The sequence below is a fragment of the Petaurus breviceps genome, unplaced genomic scaffold, assembly GCF_028583685.1.
Source record: "Petaurus breviceps papuanus isolate PSGF00001 unplaced genomic scaffold, PetGlider_PUasm1.0 90750, whole genome shotgun sequence".
Lineage (NCBI taxonomy): Eukaryota > Metazoa > Chordata > Mammalia > Diprotodontia > Petauridae > Petaurus > Petaurus breviceps.
Genome location: NW_027187335.1, coordinates 9,557,883 through 9,576,222, shown reverse-complemented (window position 1 = coordinate 9,576,222; position 18,340 = coordinate 9,557,883). Strand labels below are relative to the sequence as shown.

The 18,340-nt window shown below is 37.6% G+C and overlaps 1 protein-coding gene across 18 annotated transcripts in view; it reads right to left on the bottom strand.

Moving 5' to 3' along the window:
* Positions 1-18,340, bottom strand: part of MBTD1 (mbt domain containing 1) — an 80,903-nt gene that overhangs the window by 47,172 nt on the left and 15,391 nt on the right. For 15 of the 18 annotated variants that reach the window (XM_069067495.1, XM_069067494.1, XM_069067490.1 and 12 more), the window contains 2 exons: positions 11,648-11,849; positions 689-828 (listed from right to left, as the gene is read on the bottom strand). In XM_069067495.1, the coding sequence (XP_068923596.1) occupies positions 689-828; positions 11,648-11,849 (342 nt within the window). The remainder of the gene's footprint in view (positions 1-688; positions 829-11,647; positions 11,850-18,340) is intronic. The other 3 variants (XM_069067485.1, XM_069067500.1, XM_069067486.1) reach the window with 1 other exon arrangement.

The window sequence follows — 18,340 nt, the reverse complement described above, 5'->3', positions numbered from 1 at the left end:
GAACTAGCAGTGCTACTGCAAAGAAAGAGGGGAAATTATTGTATTTACCAGTTAAGTGGAATAAAGAAATATTTAAGATGTGCTCAAGGAGATAAAATCTATGATGTAAATAATCAAGTAAGAACTGTGAAAAGCTAAAATGTGAACTCAAATGATAATTTTGTCAGTAAGCCAATAAATATTTAAGAGATTCTGTATTTGAAGGTTAATTTTCTCCTCAAACTTGCAAGGATTTAGAAATGCAGTTTCAATTTGATAAATGCAAGCAACACTGAAAAGCAAAGATAATGGCAAAATAAAACTAGCAGATAATCATGAAAAGTAACCTCTCACTCAAAACAAACAAAACCTTTATTTTTATTTTATACTAAAAGTAAACTGCTTCAAGTGCTACATGAGAAAAATTACCTAGCCATTTTCAATATATATTCACTTGAGAAATGGATATAATTTATTTAATTCACTCATGTAATAAAAAACATCATTTTGAGGTAAAACAGGGATATTTCTTAAGGAGGTTCAGAGAATTTTTTTTAACAAAATCACTTCATTATAAAACTGGATGTAAAATTAAAACAAGGCACTACCCAGCTGGCAGCAGCATCACTTGGTCAATCATCATCAAATGACAAAAAACATAAAAAGCTTTAGAAATTAAAGATTCAAAAGAATAAAAAAGTTTCTGTACCGTTACCTGAAGTCTCGCCAAAATGCTTGCCTTCTTGGAGTTTGAAGAGTAACTTCTTGAACATGAAACACTGCAGAAACGCTTTGTTTTAGAATAAAAAGCATCTCGTACTCCAACCATTCCGCACATCTCACATGTGGCTAATTAACAAAAAGAAAGCTATCAGTAATATCTTACAAAAATTCAGTTTTTAACCATACAATTTAATCAGACCTTCAAAGAACCAAGGGATAATGATCTCTTTACACTAATTTTTACCCTCCTATAAATTCCTTGTAGTGGCTATCAGTTTTCAAGAAGTTAAGAGAAAATAGATGTGATTTCATGGCCAGAACTTCAAGTTGGTTTTAGAGGCAGCTTCCTTGCTAAATAATAAAATAAAAATCCAGATAACATGTTGATAATAATGATACTGTTTCTTCACTGGATTTTCCTGACTCTTCTCTCTCCTGGTTTTGTTTCTTAGCTGGACTATCATCTTAACATGCCCCCTAATTGTGAATATACCACAAGACTCTGGCCTAAGCCCTCTTCTCTTTTTATGCTGTCTTGCAGACTTCATTAGTTCCCGTGAGTTTATTTATTATTAAGATAATTCACAGATCTATATAATCACTCCCAGTTTCTCTTTTAAGCTCCAGCCCCAGATCACCAACTGCCTACTTGACATTTCAAACTGGATGTCTTGTTGACATCTTAAATTAAACATGTGCAAAACTGGAACTCATTTAAATCTCCCCCTCTTCGAAACATCTCTATTTCTGCTGTGGATGCCATTATTCTTACAGTTTTCCAGGTCTGTAACTTTGGTATTTTCAGGCATTCCTGCTTCTACCTCACCCCACATATGAAATGAGCTGTCAAATCCTGCTATTTCCATCTCTGCATCATTTCAGATGCTACCCTTTCTCTCTAGTCATAGAGATATCATCTTATTTTAGGTCCTCCTCACCTTTTGCCTGGTTATTTTAACATCTAATTGATTGCACTGATTCAAGTTTGTCCCCACTCAATCCATCCTTCAGAGTTGCCTTAGTGATTTTTATTAAGCTTTAAACCCACTGACCATGTCAGTACCCTAATTCAAGAAATTTCTGCAGTTCTTTATAGGTTCCAGCATCAAATATACTTCTGTTTGGTTTTTAAAGTCTTTCATAAGCTGGCTACAAACTATCTTGTTTTATTATACATTACTGTTCTTATATCCTATGGTCTAGCTAAACTGGCTTTCTATTTCTCACATAGAGCCCTCTATTTCTTGTCTCTGACTTTGCACTATCCTTAACATCTAGAATGCACTTTCTCCCTGTCTCTGCCTCATTTTCTTCAAGATACAGCTCAAGTAACAACTTCTACAAGATGCCTGATCCTAACTTGTTAATACTTTTCTCCAACTACCTTATAATTATTTTGTATTTATTCTGTCACATGTCCCAAATTATTTAACTAGATTGGAACACAAGTTCTCAAGTCTAATTTCATAGTGATTCTGGGCTAGCTCCCATTGATCAATGGAGTCCAATATTCCAACATTAAGGGTGAGTGTGTGAGTATGTATGTGTTTACCTATCTCTATACGCAGGGGGAAGGGACAGAACCTGTGATTTCACTGATACAGAGAACTCCTTGGATGAGGAAACTCTTTACCAATGCAAGTTGGCTTCTTTTCTGCAACTCAGACTCTAAGGGGACTGCCTAGAGCTCTGAGAAATTAAGTCATTTCCCCAGCATCACACAGTTAGTATGTGTCACAGGTAGGATCTGAACCCAGGTCTTCCTGGCTTCAAGGCAAGTTCTCTACCCACTGTCATTCTGAGCACACCCCCCCCCCCCATCATGGTCCTTTCTCACACGTATTCTAAATACAACACACACACACACATACACGGTGGCAGAACAGATGAATGGTCCATCTCAGAGGCTGGTTAAAAGGAAGCCCAGGACAGCAGAGACTTTGTTTAGGTGCAGCTGTGAGCACTGATATCTCACAAGGATCAAAGTCCTAGTACAAATCTGAGATTGTAACTGTGGGTTTGGTATGAGGATATGAGTTTTGATTTCTAGGTGCTGAAGGTGGCAACAATGTTCTGGTGATGGCTGGGAAATTCCATTTTCCATTTTCCTTTCTGGTCATCTTCGCCAATCTCATGGGCATGATATGGAAACTCAGAATTGTAATTTTCATCTCTTTTATTATTAGTGATTTGAAGAATTTTTCAATATAGCTATTGACAGTTTGGATTTCATCCTTTGAGAGCTGTTCATATCATTTAACCATTTATCTATTAGTGAATGGCTCATATATTTGCATCACTTCCCTACATATCACTGATATAAGACCTTTATCAGAGACACTTACTACAAATCTTTCTCCTCAGTTAACTAAAATTAGAAGGGAAAACAGTAAAGTTTTTCTGTGCAAAATCTTTCAAATTTTAGTAATAAAAATTGTCTATTTTATCTTGTCATCCTTTCTCCTTCTCTGGTGTAAAAACTCATCCCCTACCTATAGTTTTGAAAGCTATCTCCTCTATTTACATGACATTTTTATATCTAAATAACATATACATCTGGAGTTTATTGGGGTATATGGTATAAGTTATTAGTCTGTACCCAAGTCTACCAGAATGCTTTTTCATTTGAAAAGCTTTTGTCAGGTGGTAAGCCCTTACCCCAGGAGCTGGGATCTTTGGGTTTACTGAATACATGCTATTAGGTTTGCTTGCTTTTGGAGGTTGTGAACCTAATCAGTTCAAGTGATAGACTTTTATATATTTTAGCCAGTTTTAGTTTTGAAGATTATTGCTTTGTAGTAGTTTGAGATGTGTTATTAGGCCTCACATTTTTGTCCTATTATTTCTCTTGAGATTTCTAATCTTTTGTTTCACCAGCTGAATGATGCTCTCTCCCCACTCTAAAGTAACCCTTTGGTAGTTTGACTGGTATGGCACTGAAGAAGCAAAATAATTTAGTACTGTCATTTTTTATTATATTGGCATGATCCAAATATGAAGAATAAACATATCTCCAATTATTTTGGACTGCTTGTTTCTGTAAAGTCTTCTGTATTTGTATTCATATTGTTCCTGTGTCCACCTTAATAGGGGGACATCCAAGTTTTTTTGACACTGTAGTTATTTTAAATGGAATTTCTCCTATCACTTCCTGCTGGGTTAGCAATATACAGAAAAGCTCATGATTTATGTATGTTTATTTGATACCCTGATACTTTGGCTGCTAATACTACTGTTTCAATTAATTGTGAGTTAAATTACTATGGTTCTAAATAGACCATTAATAAGCAAAGTGGTCATTTTGTTTCCTTTTTGTTTATGCTTACTCCCTCAATTTCTTTTTCTCATTTTACTAGTATGGCTAGGATTTTTAGCACTATCAAATAATAGTTATGATAATGGACATCCTTGCTTTACCCTTGGTCTTACTGGTACAGTCTCTCTCATTTATCTCTGTTCAGATTATCTATCTACATATATACACACACATATGTATGTATATATGTGTGTATAATGCTGAATCTTAGTTTTAGACAAATACTATTTTACCATAGTAAGGAAAGATCCATTTATTCCTATGATTTTTAGTGATAACAACAGGAGTGGATGTTTTATTTTGTCAAAAGTCTTTTGCATATTTAGTGATAAAATTATGTGATTTTTGTTTTTGTTAATATGATCTATTATATTTAGTTCCCTTAATATTAAAACAACTTTTCATTTGTCATAGCATATAATATTTTTAATATGCTGCTATAAGATTTTTGCTAATTTTTAAAGTCTTTCTGTAGACATTCATTAGGGATTCTGGTCTATAGTCTTTCTGTTTTGTCTATAAGGTATCAAGACCATATTGTATGATGGAAGGAATTTGACAGGTTCTTTCCCTATTTTTGGAAACAGCTTGTGTTATATTACAATTAGCTATTCTTTAAATGTTTGATAGAATTTACTTGTAAATGCAGATGGTCTATGCCTTTTTCCTTTGGTGGGTGACCTATGGTTTGCTCAGTATGTTTTTCTGAGATTTAGTTCTTTACATTCCCTATATAGTTTGGCCAATAATTTATTTTATATTTTAAAAATATTCATTTCATTTCATCATTCATTCATCAATCCTGGAGGGTGTATAAGCAGGCAAAACAGTTTCTGACTTTTATATCTTCTCTGCTTATTTTAAATTCTTTTTAATTTCTGACATGGGAAATCCGATTTTCCTCTCTTAAACTAGATAATAGTTCATACATTTTATTATTAAAAAAAAAAACAGGTCCTAGTTATTCATCAAGGTAATTTAAAAATGTCCCATTTAAAAATCTCTTCTGATTTTTTTTTTAGATTTTATATGTTAGAATTTCATTGTTGTTTTTAAATTTGTTGCTTTTCCAGTTTTCTTAACTAAGAAATGTTCCACTTCTCTATCTGTTCTTTCCTTTATTGATGAAAGTGTTCAGGATAAAAAATTTCCCCTCAGGACTGTTTTGGCAGCATGTGGCCTACTGAGATGCTTCTGATTTGCTGCCATCAAAAGAAGGTGCTGTTGGCCAGTTGATAGGCATCTAAACAGTGCTGGGTGCAACAGGAAGCAGTCAAAGATAATTTATCAGGCCCGACAAATGATGTGCAGGCCATTCAGTATCAGGCATTACATTCTGAGTGCTACTGGAAATGAACAGGATAGGGACAGAAGTTATATCTGGGGATAATACTGGAGATAATACTTATCTACCAGACCTGCAGCATAGCAATCTGGTGTGTTAGGGTACCTTGCTGGAACAGATATTCATCAGTTGTCTTGCTAATTTTAGGGGCAGTTCAGGGTTGGAATGGAAACTCCTCCTGTCATACCAATGCAAGGTCCATGAAGTGGACAATGAAACTTCTAGAAATAAGGATCTAAACCTCAACCACAGGGTAATAGGGATCATAGCTTTGGCAAGTTGCTCGACATCATAGAGTCTTATTTTCCTTTTCATTCTATCTGTATGGGTCCTAAAAGAGGGAGTGGGTCATATAATGGTCTAGCTGCCCACAGCATAAGCAAAGCCCTCAACAGTGGGCTTGTGTATTCTGTAACTATCTGAATTAAGTACTGCTTACCTCTACAAATTTCTCTGGGGTCAATATTAAGGCTCTTTGATACTTGGTTACAATAAAGGAAGTGGCTAGGGTCTTCTGAGGTGGGAGTGGAACTCAATGTGAAGGCACTGAATACTGAGGGCTGGCAAGGGCAGGTCCACTTTTCTAAATTCTTCCTTATATGGCTTTAGTATTATCTTCCTAAAAGGGTTCTGAGGGCCAAAAGTTCCAAGTGAGGTCAGCTAGTCAAACATTTATTAAGTACTTACGTGCCAGGCATCATGCTAAGTGCTGGAGATGCAGAGAAAGGCAAAATTGTTCCTACTTTCAAGGTGCTCATATTATGATGGAAGAGACAACATACAAATAACCATATAAGATATATAGACAACAGATGTAAGAATAATCTCAAAGAAGAAGTCAGTAGTAGCTGGGTGGACTAGGAAGGGTCTTTTGTAGACGGTGGGAGCCAGGGAAACTAAGAGGCATATGTGATGAGGAAAAGTATTTCAATCATGTGGGACAGCCAATGCAAAGACACAGAACTGAGAGATGGAATGTTATCTGTAAGGGATTGTAGGCAGGTCAATGTCATTTGATCCAAGAGTACATGGAAGTGTACTTTGTAAAAGTAAAAGGAGGCCAGATTGTGAAGGGCTTTAAAAGCCAAACACAGCATTTTATATTTCAATGAGAGATGTGAAGGTATAAAATAGAAAATCTGGCAATAGACTGGATATGGTAAGTGAGGGTGAGAAGTCAAAGATGACAGATTTGAACTTGGGTGACCAAGAGGATGGCAGTGCCCTTGAGAGTAATAGGAAAGGAAAATGGGAGGATTTTGGGGGAAACTAATGAATCCTGATTTGGACATTTTCAATTTGCGATGCTTATGGGAAATTTAAATCCAGCTGTCCAAAAGATAGTTGGTAATGTGGCACAATGGTTCATCTGCTTGGAGATGATAACTGAACCCAAGGGAACTGATGAGATTACCTAGTGAGATAATACAGAGGGAGAAAAGGGCTCAGGAGAGAGCCTGAGGGGTCATCCATGGTTAGTGGGCATGACAAGCATGAAAAACCAATTAAGGAATCTGAGAAAAAGGGATCAGACAGATAGGGGGAGAACTTGTAAAGATCAGTGCCATGAAAACTCAGAGAAGGGGGTGGATAGGTGGCGCAGGAGTCAGGAGGACCTGAGTTCAAATCCGGCCTCAGACACTTGACACACTTACTAGCCCTGTGACTTTGGGCAAGTCACTTAACCCCAAATGTCCTCCCCAAAGGCAAAACAACAACAACAACAACAACAACAACAAAACCCTCAGAGAAAAATGAATAACTAAGAGGCAAATATGATCAACAGGGTCAAATGCTATAAAGAAGGATAAGGATTAAGAAAAGGTCATTACTTCTGGCAATTAAAGATCATTGGTAACTTTGGGGAGCACAGTTTAAGTTGAATGATGAGGATGAAGCCATACTAAAGAGGGTTTAGAAAAGAGGAAGTGAGGACACTTAATATAGATGGCTTTCTCAAGGAGTTTAGCCATGGAAGGGACCAAAGATCAGGGATGATATGCAGTGGAGTTTTCTCAGTCTTCCTAGTGAAGGAGAAATAAGAATAGGAGAAACAAGCCATTTTTATAGGGAGCAGGGAAGAAGCCAGAAGATAGGGAAAGACCAAAGATTAAATAGAGTAGAAATAACAGCCCCTAGAACATAGCAGGGATGGAATCAAGTTCTTGGCTTAGCACCTGAAAAGGCTGGAGGCATTCTTTTACCAAATTCTTCTCTTCTGGGGATGCTGAAATTGTTAGCTGACCATCTATGGTTATAGTGGATCCTTGAACATCTGAAGTTCAGTCAGGAATCCTTAGGAAGGTTCTACTTGGGGGCTCATTCAGTTACCGGCACTGAAGCTCAGCAACATGACTGAATAGCTACAAAAAATCTTTTGCCTGCCAAACATAAAGTCTTATAAAGTCTTAGATGTTTCTAAATGTAGGCTGGCTTGCACTAGGATATCTTCAATTCTTTTACAAATGGTTGAAAATTTCTTAGTGGACTGAGGAGCTCACCTAGCTGCTAACAAATCTAGCTGGTCCTTAATGTGAGGCTACCATCTGCCCAAAGATGGCCCTGATTCTCATTTGTATTTACTTCAGATGCTCTTTCTTTCTGAGTTGCCACTTTGGCTTGCAGGGTTGGGACAGAAAGAGCCATTCCCTCCATTTCACTCCTATTCTTTCAGGTATCTGAAGGCTTTTCACATGGAAAAGGGAGGAACACTAATTTTATGCTTAGGCCAGGGGGCAGAGCCAGCAATGATTGGCAGGAGTTACTAAGGTGGGTGAGGGCAAGGGGCAGAATTCAACTCAATCCAGGGAAGAGCTTCCAAGAACTAAAAATAGAATGAACTGCTCTATGAAATAGTAAGATACTACTATAAATGTTTCAAGAGAAGTTGAATGACCACTGTTAAAGAAAATTGTGGCAAGGGTTCCTGAACTGAGTGGAAGACTGGAAGAAATTAAATTTTTGGTCCCTTCCAATTCTTTTTTTTTCATTTTTCAAATGCTTTATTAACTTCTGATTTACATCATTCATTTCAGCCAGATTCTGAGTTACAAATTTTCTCCCCGTTTTTCCCCTACCCACTGCCCCAAAATAGCAGTCCCACAGGATATCCACTCCTCCAATCTGCTCTCTCCCATATGTTCTGCCATACCCTTCGACTTTTCCAATAGGGTATGGTAGATATCTGTGCCCCAGTGCCTGTATATCTTATTTCCCAATTACATGTAAAATAGTATTAATGATAGTATATAATATATATATTTTAAACATCTGATTTTAAAACTTTGAATTCCAGATTCATTCCCTTCCTCCCTTGTCACCCACCTTTACTGGGAAGATAGCAGTTCAGTATAGGTTGTACATGCTAATGTAAAACATTAACATAGTAGATATATTGTAAAAGACTAACTTATATTTCCCTCCCTCCTATCCCACCTCCCACTTGTTCTATTCTCTACTTTGATCCCATCCCTTTTCAAAAGTGGGTGCTTTCAACTTCCCTCCCCCCCAAACTGCCTTCCCTTCCATCATCCCCCCTCTCATCCCCTTCCCTCCTACTCTCCTGGAGGGTGAGTATTTCATTCCCTCCCTAAGCCAAATTCAATGAAAATAAGGTTGACCCATTCCCTTTTGCCTTACTATTTTTCCCCTCCATTGTAACCATTTTCCCTTGCCTCTTCTATATGAGATAGTTTACCCCATTCTGTCTCTCCCCTTCTCCTCTCATTATATTCCTCTCTCTCACCTCTTAATTTCACCTTTTAAGTATCATCCCTTCCTATTAAATTGGTCCTGTGCCCTCTATCTATGTATACCTGTAAGCATATATACACACATTCACATGTGTGTATATTTATGTATTCATACACCCTCCAATATAGACATATATATACATACACATATTTTTTTCTATTCCCTTCAACTATTTTCATCCTGAGAAAAGTTTCATCAGTTACAATTATCATTTATCCATGTAGGAATGTTAATAGTTCAACTCTGATAAGTTCCTTATGATTTCTTTTCCCTGTTTACCTTTTCATGCTTCTCTTGCTTCTTGTATCTGAATGACAAATTTTCTATTCAACTCTGGTTTTTTCACCAAGAATGCTTACAAGTCCTCTATTCCACTGAATAACCATATTTTCCCCTGAAACATGATACTCAGTTTTGCTGGGTAGATGATTCTTGGTTTTAATCCCAAGCTCCTTTGCCCTCTGGGATATCATATTCTAAGCCCTTCAATTCCTCAGTGTAGAAGCTTCCAAAACCTGTGTTATCCTGATTGTGTTTCCACAATATTCAAATTGTTTCTTCCTGGCTGCTTGTAATATTCTCTCCTTGATCTGGTAATTTCAAAACCTGGCTATAATATTCCTAGGAGTTTTCTTTTAGGGATCTTTTTCAGGAGGTGATTGGTGGATTTTTTCAACCTCTATTTTGTCCTCTGGTTCTAAAACATCAGGGCAGTTTTCCTTGAGAATTTCTTGAAGGATGATTTCTAGGTTCTTTCTTTTTTCCTCTTTTTTTTTTTTTTTAAAGCAATTGGGGTTACATGGCCAGTATTTTTGTGTGGGTGTTAAGTATCTGAGGCCGGAACTGATCCCGGGTCCTCCTGACTCTGGGACTAGCGCTCTTACTCATTGCACCATCTAGCCACCCCTAGGTTCTTTCTTTGATCATGGCTTTCAGGTAGTCCAATAATTTTGAAATTCTCTCTCCTGGATCTTTTTCCAGGTCAGTGGTTTTTCCCATGAGTTATTTCACATTGCCTTCTATTCTTTCATTTGTTTGGATCTGTCTAACAGCAGCTTGATTTCTCATAAGGTCATTAGCTTCCATTTGCTCCAGTCTAATTCTGAAGCAATGATTCTCCTCAGTGAGCTTTTGAGATTCTTTTTCCATCTGGCAAATTTGGCTTTTTAAGGCATTCTTCTCCTCATTGCCTTTTTGAGCCTCTTTTGCCATTTGAATTAGTCTATTTTTTAAGGTTTTATTTTCCTTAGTCAGGCTATTGACTCTCATTTCGTAATTTTCTTGCATTGTTGTCATTTCTCTTCCCAACTTTTCCTCCACTTCTCTTATCTGCTTCTTACGGTCCTCTATGGCCTGAACTAGCTCGTATTTTCTTGGAAGTTTTTGGTGCAGGAGTTCTGACTTCACTGTCTTCCTCCTGTTCCATGCTTTGATCCTTTTTGTCCCCAAAATAGGAGTCTAATGTTGGATTCTTCTGTTTGCTTTGCTTCCTTTGCCTGGTCATGTTGCCACTTAATTACTTGACTTTTGGGCTTTTTGCCACAGTAGGACTCTGCTATCAGACAGGGGAGCTTCATACCAAATGCTGGAGTTTTCTCAGCTGTGGGAGGTATTGGCTGGTTGCCCGCTCTGCAGCCTCCACATGCTCTGGCAAGCTGGTCACACACCCCAGGACCTCCACCCTAGATCACAATCCAGATCCAAGCAGGTTAAAGCAAGAGTGATTATCCCTCAGACTGGTCACTTGGTCCCCCTATACTCTGCAGGCCAAGAACTGAAGCTGCCATGTGGTGGTGGCTGCAGCAGACCTTATCAGCTTCTTGCCCTGGGGGCAAAAGCTGACACACTCCCAGCTACTGGGTCCCAAAGTCCACACTGCACTGACCTCTCACTTTGTCATTATCATCTATGTGTTGATAATTTTGGATTGCCACAGCTGCTGGTGATCTGGAGTCCCTCCAGCCAGTAGCTGGCTGGGTCTAAAACTTAGGCATGGAGCTGCTCTCAGCTCCCAGAGCGCTTCAGCTAGCTGATTCCTTTGGGCCTGCCGGGCTGTCCTCAGTGGGAGGTTAGCTTCTCTGTGTCATTTTGCGGGTTCTGTAGCTCCAAAGTTTGTTTAGAGTCCTCTTTTACATGGATTGGAGGTGGTGAGAGCTGGCGCTGCACAGAGGTCCTGTTTCTACTCCCATTCCTTCCAATTCTTAAGCTTTTATGATGCTATGAACTCTCAATACTTTAGAAGCTGTTAATCTATCTTAAAATAACCCAGTCCTTACTCTTCTTCTTCCTCCTTTTCCTTGCTTATTATTATTTTAACATTTTGCTATTTACTGGTAGTGCCACTAAAAGGTGGGTATGAGAAATAAAAGAGAAATTACTCAAACCCAATGATATTATCTGGAAATGCAAATTCTGTGGCATATGTCAGTCTCTTCCACTAGAAAATTTTTAAGGGGGTTTAAGGGGAATAAAAGAGGAATTCTCAGTTTTTAGAAAGCTAAAAATAAGATAGCACAAACTTTGGCACTCACCCATGCCAGATTTACCATCTGGGTACGTGTAGACTTGTCCATTATTCTTAATAATTGGGAGACTAGAGGGTAAGGGAGCAACTTCTTCTTCACTTTCATCAGAGCTGGAGCTGCTACTGGTATCCTCACTGCAGCTATCATAACCGTCAAACATCCCGAATGAATCTCGCCGCTTCCTTTCGGAATGTGTAGGATGCTCAGTCTTAAAACAGAAATAGAACATTATTGCATTACAATTAACAAGAAATTAAACAAATCAAATTAAATGTTCTTGAAGTGGAAATGGTGGTCTTGGAAAAAGTAACTTTTGTTTTTCATTATTACAAATGTAAAATTTTTTATTCAAAAGTAGAAGCCAATCTTATTAGGCAGAAATTCTTAAGGTATAAAGCTTAGTGCCATTATTTAGGCCACTTAAAAACAGTAATAGTCATTCTTCTGTGAAATTTCTTAGGGACCGCTGGGTAGGTGAACAGGAAGAACATCAGGATTATCCTTGTTCAAATTTCGGATATTCACCTTTTCAGATGAGTATTAACCCTAATTGAGACTCTTTGGTCACATAGTTTACAATTATCTTGAATGTAAGTAGTGGTTAAAACTGCCCCAAGGGAAAAATTACTTCCTATTCAAAGAAATGAGGATATGAGGATATAGGTTATCCTCATAGGTTAATGTAGATTCTTCTTCCACTGAACTTGAAAAGCTATTCTCTTTTCCCAAATGAATACACACCAATTTGAAAAATCCCCCCAAACCACAGGTCATTGTTTTTATGTTTTCATATGCCATATCCCATGTCTTTTCCTAGATTACTTTTTTGGGGGGATAAGCTTTCTAAAAGACAAAAATAAAACAACAGATAATTATATCAACTATGCAGTCCTAAAGAAATCAGATGACAGGAGGAGGTTGTAAGACTTCAGAAATAAATGATACTATGTCTTATTTAGTGAAGCCTACGGTAATGTTAGCTTTTCAGGTTGCCACATCACACTGTTCAGTTTATAATGAGCTGGCAGTTTAATGAAGTTCACGAAATCTTTTCAGTCAAACTGTTCCCTGGTTGTGCCTCCACCATCACGTACTTGAGAAGTTGACTTTTAGAACCCAAATACAAGGTTTTGCACATTTGTCCTTATTAAATTTCAACTTATTAGAATCAGTTCAATGGTCTAGCTTCTAAAAGTACATTTGGATCCATGTTAATGATCCCTCCCAGCTTTGCCTCATTTGCAACCCTGACAAGAACACCATTTAAGCCTTTATTCAAGTCAATGATAAACCCACTAAACAGCATAGTTTCTTGGGGCACACCACTGGAGAACTGCTTCCAAGGAGACAAAGGCCATTCATGATTCACTTAGCTCAGTGCTTGCCATGTAGAAAGCTCTTGATAAAGGCATTTTGATTAATCTACTTCACATTTTCTCATCTTCATTTAGTTCATGTCTCCCCGTCTTTTCCACAAGACTAACATGAGGGGCTTTGAAAAAATCTTGATAAAAGATATATATGTATACATACACACACACACACACACAATACCCTTGTTCTACTAGTCTAGTAAAACTGTCAAAAAAAAGGAAATGATTTCAGTGGCACAAATGGCATAACCTGAGTTTTTTTTTTTAAGAAATTTTTGATTGATCTTCTCAAAACAACAAAACACAGTAGTCACTTCCCAATGATCAACCTTCCCTCTTAACAAAGAAGTTCTGTTAAGCAAAACAAAAACACACTGACCATCTATGATGAAGTATGCTTCATTCTACAACTACAGTTGACATTCTTCTAACACTGTACTTGGAAAACTAAGTTGAGCTTCCTATGAATCCACAACTTCTTTGGGGAGGTAATGAACTGGGGAGTTGTCAGTCATTTAGCATTTATTAAGCATCTACTATGTTCCAGGTACTGTGTGCTAAGTCCTGAGATCACATGTTAGCTGAAAAGCTAACATGAAAGGCCCCAAATAGTCCCTATTCTCAGAAGGGTGATAGTTTAATTAGACAATTTTTCCCTTTGTTCCTCACTGTATTTGTCTTCAGAATTTTATTTGTTCTTGAGAGCTCTCTAACCTTCCTGTACTGACTTCCCCTACAGAATATAATTCCATGAGATCCTACCTATCCTTTCACTAAACCCTTTGAAATTTATTTTCCTAAAAATCCAGGGTTCATGTCAGTCTATGCTTCAATTTCCTCTCCTCTTCTATCATATGTTTTAAAACAGAATGCAATAATCACTTTTTCTCCAAGTCTCCTTTAATTTTCACATTATCTTAGCCTTAGTCATCTGGCCTGTCAAGTCTTGGTAGTGGCCGCTGTAATATCTCTGATATATGAGCCAGGAAAACAGCATACCTCTCTGTCAAAAAAATTGCCTCAGTATTTCTTAGAGCAGGGCCTTGAGGCCTTCTAGGTCCCTGGGTGTGGCCTTTTAGTTGAGCTCATGTTTTACAGAACAAATCCTTTTATTACTGGGATTTGGATTCAGTCAGGGCCACCATGAAGACCTAGAGGTTCACATGTGGCCTTGAGGTCGAACGTTTCCCACCCCTGCCCCTCAGCAGAAAGGATCACATCTAACAAGTTTCCTCATCTTCTGGATCCTTAAAGGATAAATCTTAACAGACAGTGCCTGTGGCCTATCATAATTACTCAGGAGAAGCAGACACTTTCTCTTTAAAGGGTTCAGCACCTTTCTCTTCGGGAAGATTTTTTTATGTGTTGTAACTAAAAACCTGCTGTTACCTGATGAATGTAACCAAAACTTCCAAAGTCATCTGTCTGTTTCAAATAACTGGAGTGGGGGTGTGTGGGTAAGTGGGCAGTTATCAAGTATAATTAGAGCCTATTATTCGATGGATAGTTATACTTATATAGAGTCATTATCAAGCAGTACAACTGGCTAAAAAACCCCAAAACTAAACATATGTAGATAAGTAACATCCTCAAAGTTGGAGCATATATTCATTTCAACATCCAAAACACTGGTACAATAAATCTTTTTAAATGGTCTCCAATGTCAGTTTATTAGCCAGATTAAAAAACAAACCAACTAACAAAAATCCCAACCAAACCAAACAATTAAGGACAGTTTCGTAACTTTAGAATTCTACCCTGTTTTTTTGTTTCTCTGGGATAAAGAAACTTGAGCATCAAGCATTCAATCCACAAGAATTTCTTTTCTTTTCTTTTTTTGGAGGGGGTAAGGCAGGGCAATTGGGTTTAAGTTACTTGCCCAAGGTCACATGGTTAGTAAGTGTTAAGTGTCAGAGGCCGGATTTGAATCCAAGTCCTCCTGACTCCAGGGTCTATGTTCTATTCACTGTGCTACCTAGCCAACGAGAATTTCTTAAGTATCTACTGGGAGTCACACACAGGAGGTGCCAGGGACACAAGTACAAAGAAAGAAACAATTCCTACTTTGAGAATTTACTTTCTATTGGGAGAGACAATAGTTACATATATAAATATACAAATAACTATAAATATAAAGAGAATAAATATATATAAGGCTTGGAATGACTTTTCACTTTTTCCAAAAACCAAATGTGTCCACAAAGGACGAATATTTGTCACTACTGAAGATATTCACAACCACATGCTACAGGTTATAAAGGCAATTCCCAACTATTCAGTCACTAAATTGCTATTCTATGAGAATATCATAGAGCTCCCCAAGTCACACAAGAGTGGGGAACCTGCAGCCTCAAGGCCACATGTGGCCTTCTAGGTCCTTGGGTATGGCCTTTTAGCCGAGTCCAAGTTTTATAGAACAAATCCTTTTATTAAGGGGATTTGTTTTTCGAAGTTTGGATTCAGTCAAAGGGCCACACTTGAGGACCCAGAGGGCCACATGTGGCTCTGAAGCTGCAGGTTCCTCACCCCTGGTAGGAAATGGTACTCATAAAGCCATTTTGATATGAGAGATACTGTGGCATAAAGGAAAGAGCTTTAAGTTTTAAACTGAATTTCCAACTTTGAATCCTAGTTCTAAATGGGATTCAGGGCTGGATTATTAGCAGTTAGATTTTGGGCAGGCTATTTTTTAAACCTCTTTGAGCTTGATTCCTTGTCCATAAAATGGGGATCATAACATACCATTTCACTCACAAAGTTGGTCAATTCAGTAAATATATATTATACTACTACATTCTTTAAGATTCAGAGATTATAAACACGAAATCTCTACCCTTAAGGAGTTTATAATCTGGGGGGAGGGGAGGAAATGGGGATCTTTCTCTCTCTCACACACACACACTAACATGTGCCCACGCCTATGATGTAAGTTAGAACATAGTTAAATTCAAGGAAGACAGTGGCATCAAAGATAAAAACAGGGTGTTGATCACCCAGAACTGGGGGAGTGATGGAAACCATCATGGAAAAAAGTTATAATCAGCTGATCCTTGAGGGAAATGAAGAATTCATGTGGATATACTACACTCCAGATATGAGGGAGATTCAAATGGATCTGAGACCTTGTCAATTTGGACATTCCCTCTAACAATAATGAGCCCCCTCTGGGAAGCCCATACCAGGTCCTGGAGACATTTCTTGCTTTCTCTTGATATTGTGAAAATTCTAGTGAAATGCTTAGGTCACCCACCTGTTATTCTTCATTTATGACCAAGCACTTCTTTAATTAGCATACATTTTCTGATTTTTCCCCTTCCTGTTTTTTAAGTTCCTCCCTGATGATATACTGTAGTCAGTTCTGATCCACCATGGCTCTCAGAGCGATACTTAATTTCAATTCTTCAGAGACTGTTGTGCTCCAGATATTGAAGCCATACAAGAACACTTGTAAAATGTCCATATTAAAAAGCTGGGGCTTTGTTTTGGGGGGAAGCTTGGGTTCATTAAAGGAACTTCAAAATTTCCTAAAGGCATCCTAGCTTACTCTTTTTGTCTTGTTTAATCCTGGGCCCAACATACTGTCCACCTGTGTTGTCTCTCTCAGGTTGTTCTTTGGAGGAGAGACATGACTAGAAAAATGAACGGCACTAGAATGGAGTAGAATTAGACTGGAAAATAGCAAATGATTTAATTTGGCTAAAGTGTAGTATGTTTGTGAAGAGAAATAATGTAAAATAAGATTGGAAAAGCATGTGGGAAGACTAGTGGCTACTAAATGCTAAGATAACAAGTTTAATTTTGTCTTATAGGTGATGTGGAGGTATTCAAGTTCTCTGGACAGAGGGATATGATGAAGATTTATGCATGAAGAAAATTTAGTAGCTGTGTGAGTATCACACATTGAATTGATTCCCCGTGGTGAACTTATGGGTAGATGTGAACAAGAGCTGAACACAAATGGATTAAGATAAATATTGTTAGGGGGAACATTCAAATGGAATAAGAGGGAGAGTGGAAGCACGGATAGCAATTAGAAAGCTACTAAGATAGTCCAAGTGAGATAAGATAAAACTCTGAATTCTGGATGTGTCCATGGGAATACAAAGTGAGAGACATTTGGGAGTAGAAGGATTAGGAGGTAGCAACTGTATGAGAAATGAGGAAGAGGGAACCAGTTTCCTAGAAAACTGGGGGGATGCTGATACTATCATTGGAAATAGAGAAATGAGGGGGAGGGACAAGTTTTTGGGGAAAAATGATGAGTTAAATTTAAGGAACTAATTGTTTATGTACTAAATTTGTGTAGTAGGCAGTTAGAAATTTGATGTTTGGAGTTTAGGACTAGAAATAAAATTCTGGGAATCAACTGCACAGGTAAACTGAAGTAATATTAATTGATTAAGAGGAGGAATCACTTAAAAGCAGAAGGACTAAGTCTAAGGAAGAGACAACTAGAAGAGAACAACATTATGGTAGCTGAGAGAATTTCAAAGAGATGGGATCACAATGGCAAATGCTTTAAGTTTAAGGCTGAGAAAAGGTCATTGGATTGGCATATTAGGAGGTTATTGGAGGTTCTGAAGAAAATTTCAAGAGACTGATGAAAATGAAAGTAAAAATGAATGATAACATGGAGGATGGCAAGAAAAAGGAAAGCTTTAAAAAAAGATTAGTGGAGAATTTTTAGAAGCAAACAGAGACAGAAAGACTGATAAGTTTGATAGATGGAGAGAAAGGGTAGAGAGGTTTTTAAGGAATGGCTAACCTCACATGTATAATGAGGAATAAAAACTGAGGAATAGATGATGAGAAATGAGGTAGCTTAAGTCAATCTCATTAAAGTAGAAACCAAGGGGTATGTGTTAAAGAGAGAAAGGGAGGGGGAGAAAGAGAGTGGAAGAGATGGAGAGCCAGCAAAACAAGGACAGAGAAAAGAGAAAGATTTGGGGATTTTATGAAAAGGTGATATAATTATTTCAAGTGGTGATAGTAGGTCAAAAGATTAAATTACTGTGAGAATACAATGAGATGTGTCAACATATATACACACATAAATATATGTAAAGCCTCTGTAACTATCAAGTATGTAATAAATATGAGATACTGAAGTCATACTTTTAATCTTCTATAGGATTTTTTTCCACAGGCATTCACTTAGAAAGGAAAAGCATTTTTAAATGCTCACTATGTGCCAAGCATTATGCTAAGCACTCATAATACAAACAGAAAACAGATAGTCCCTGCTCTCAAAGACCTCATACACTAATTGTGTATGACATCAAATATAGTAGATCCTGTTTCCTGGAAGTCTGGAGGGTACACAAGG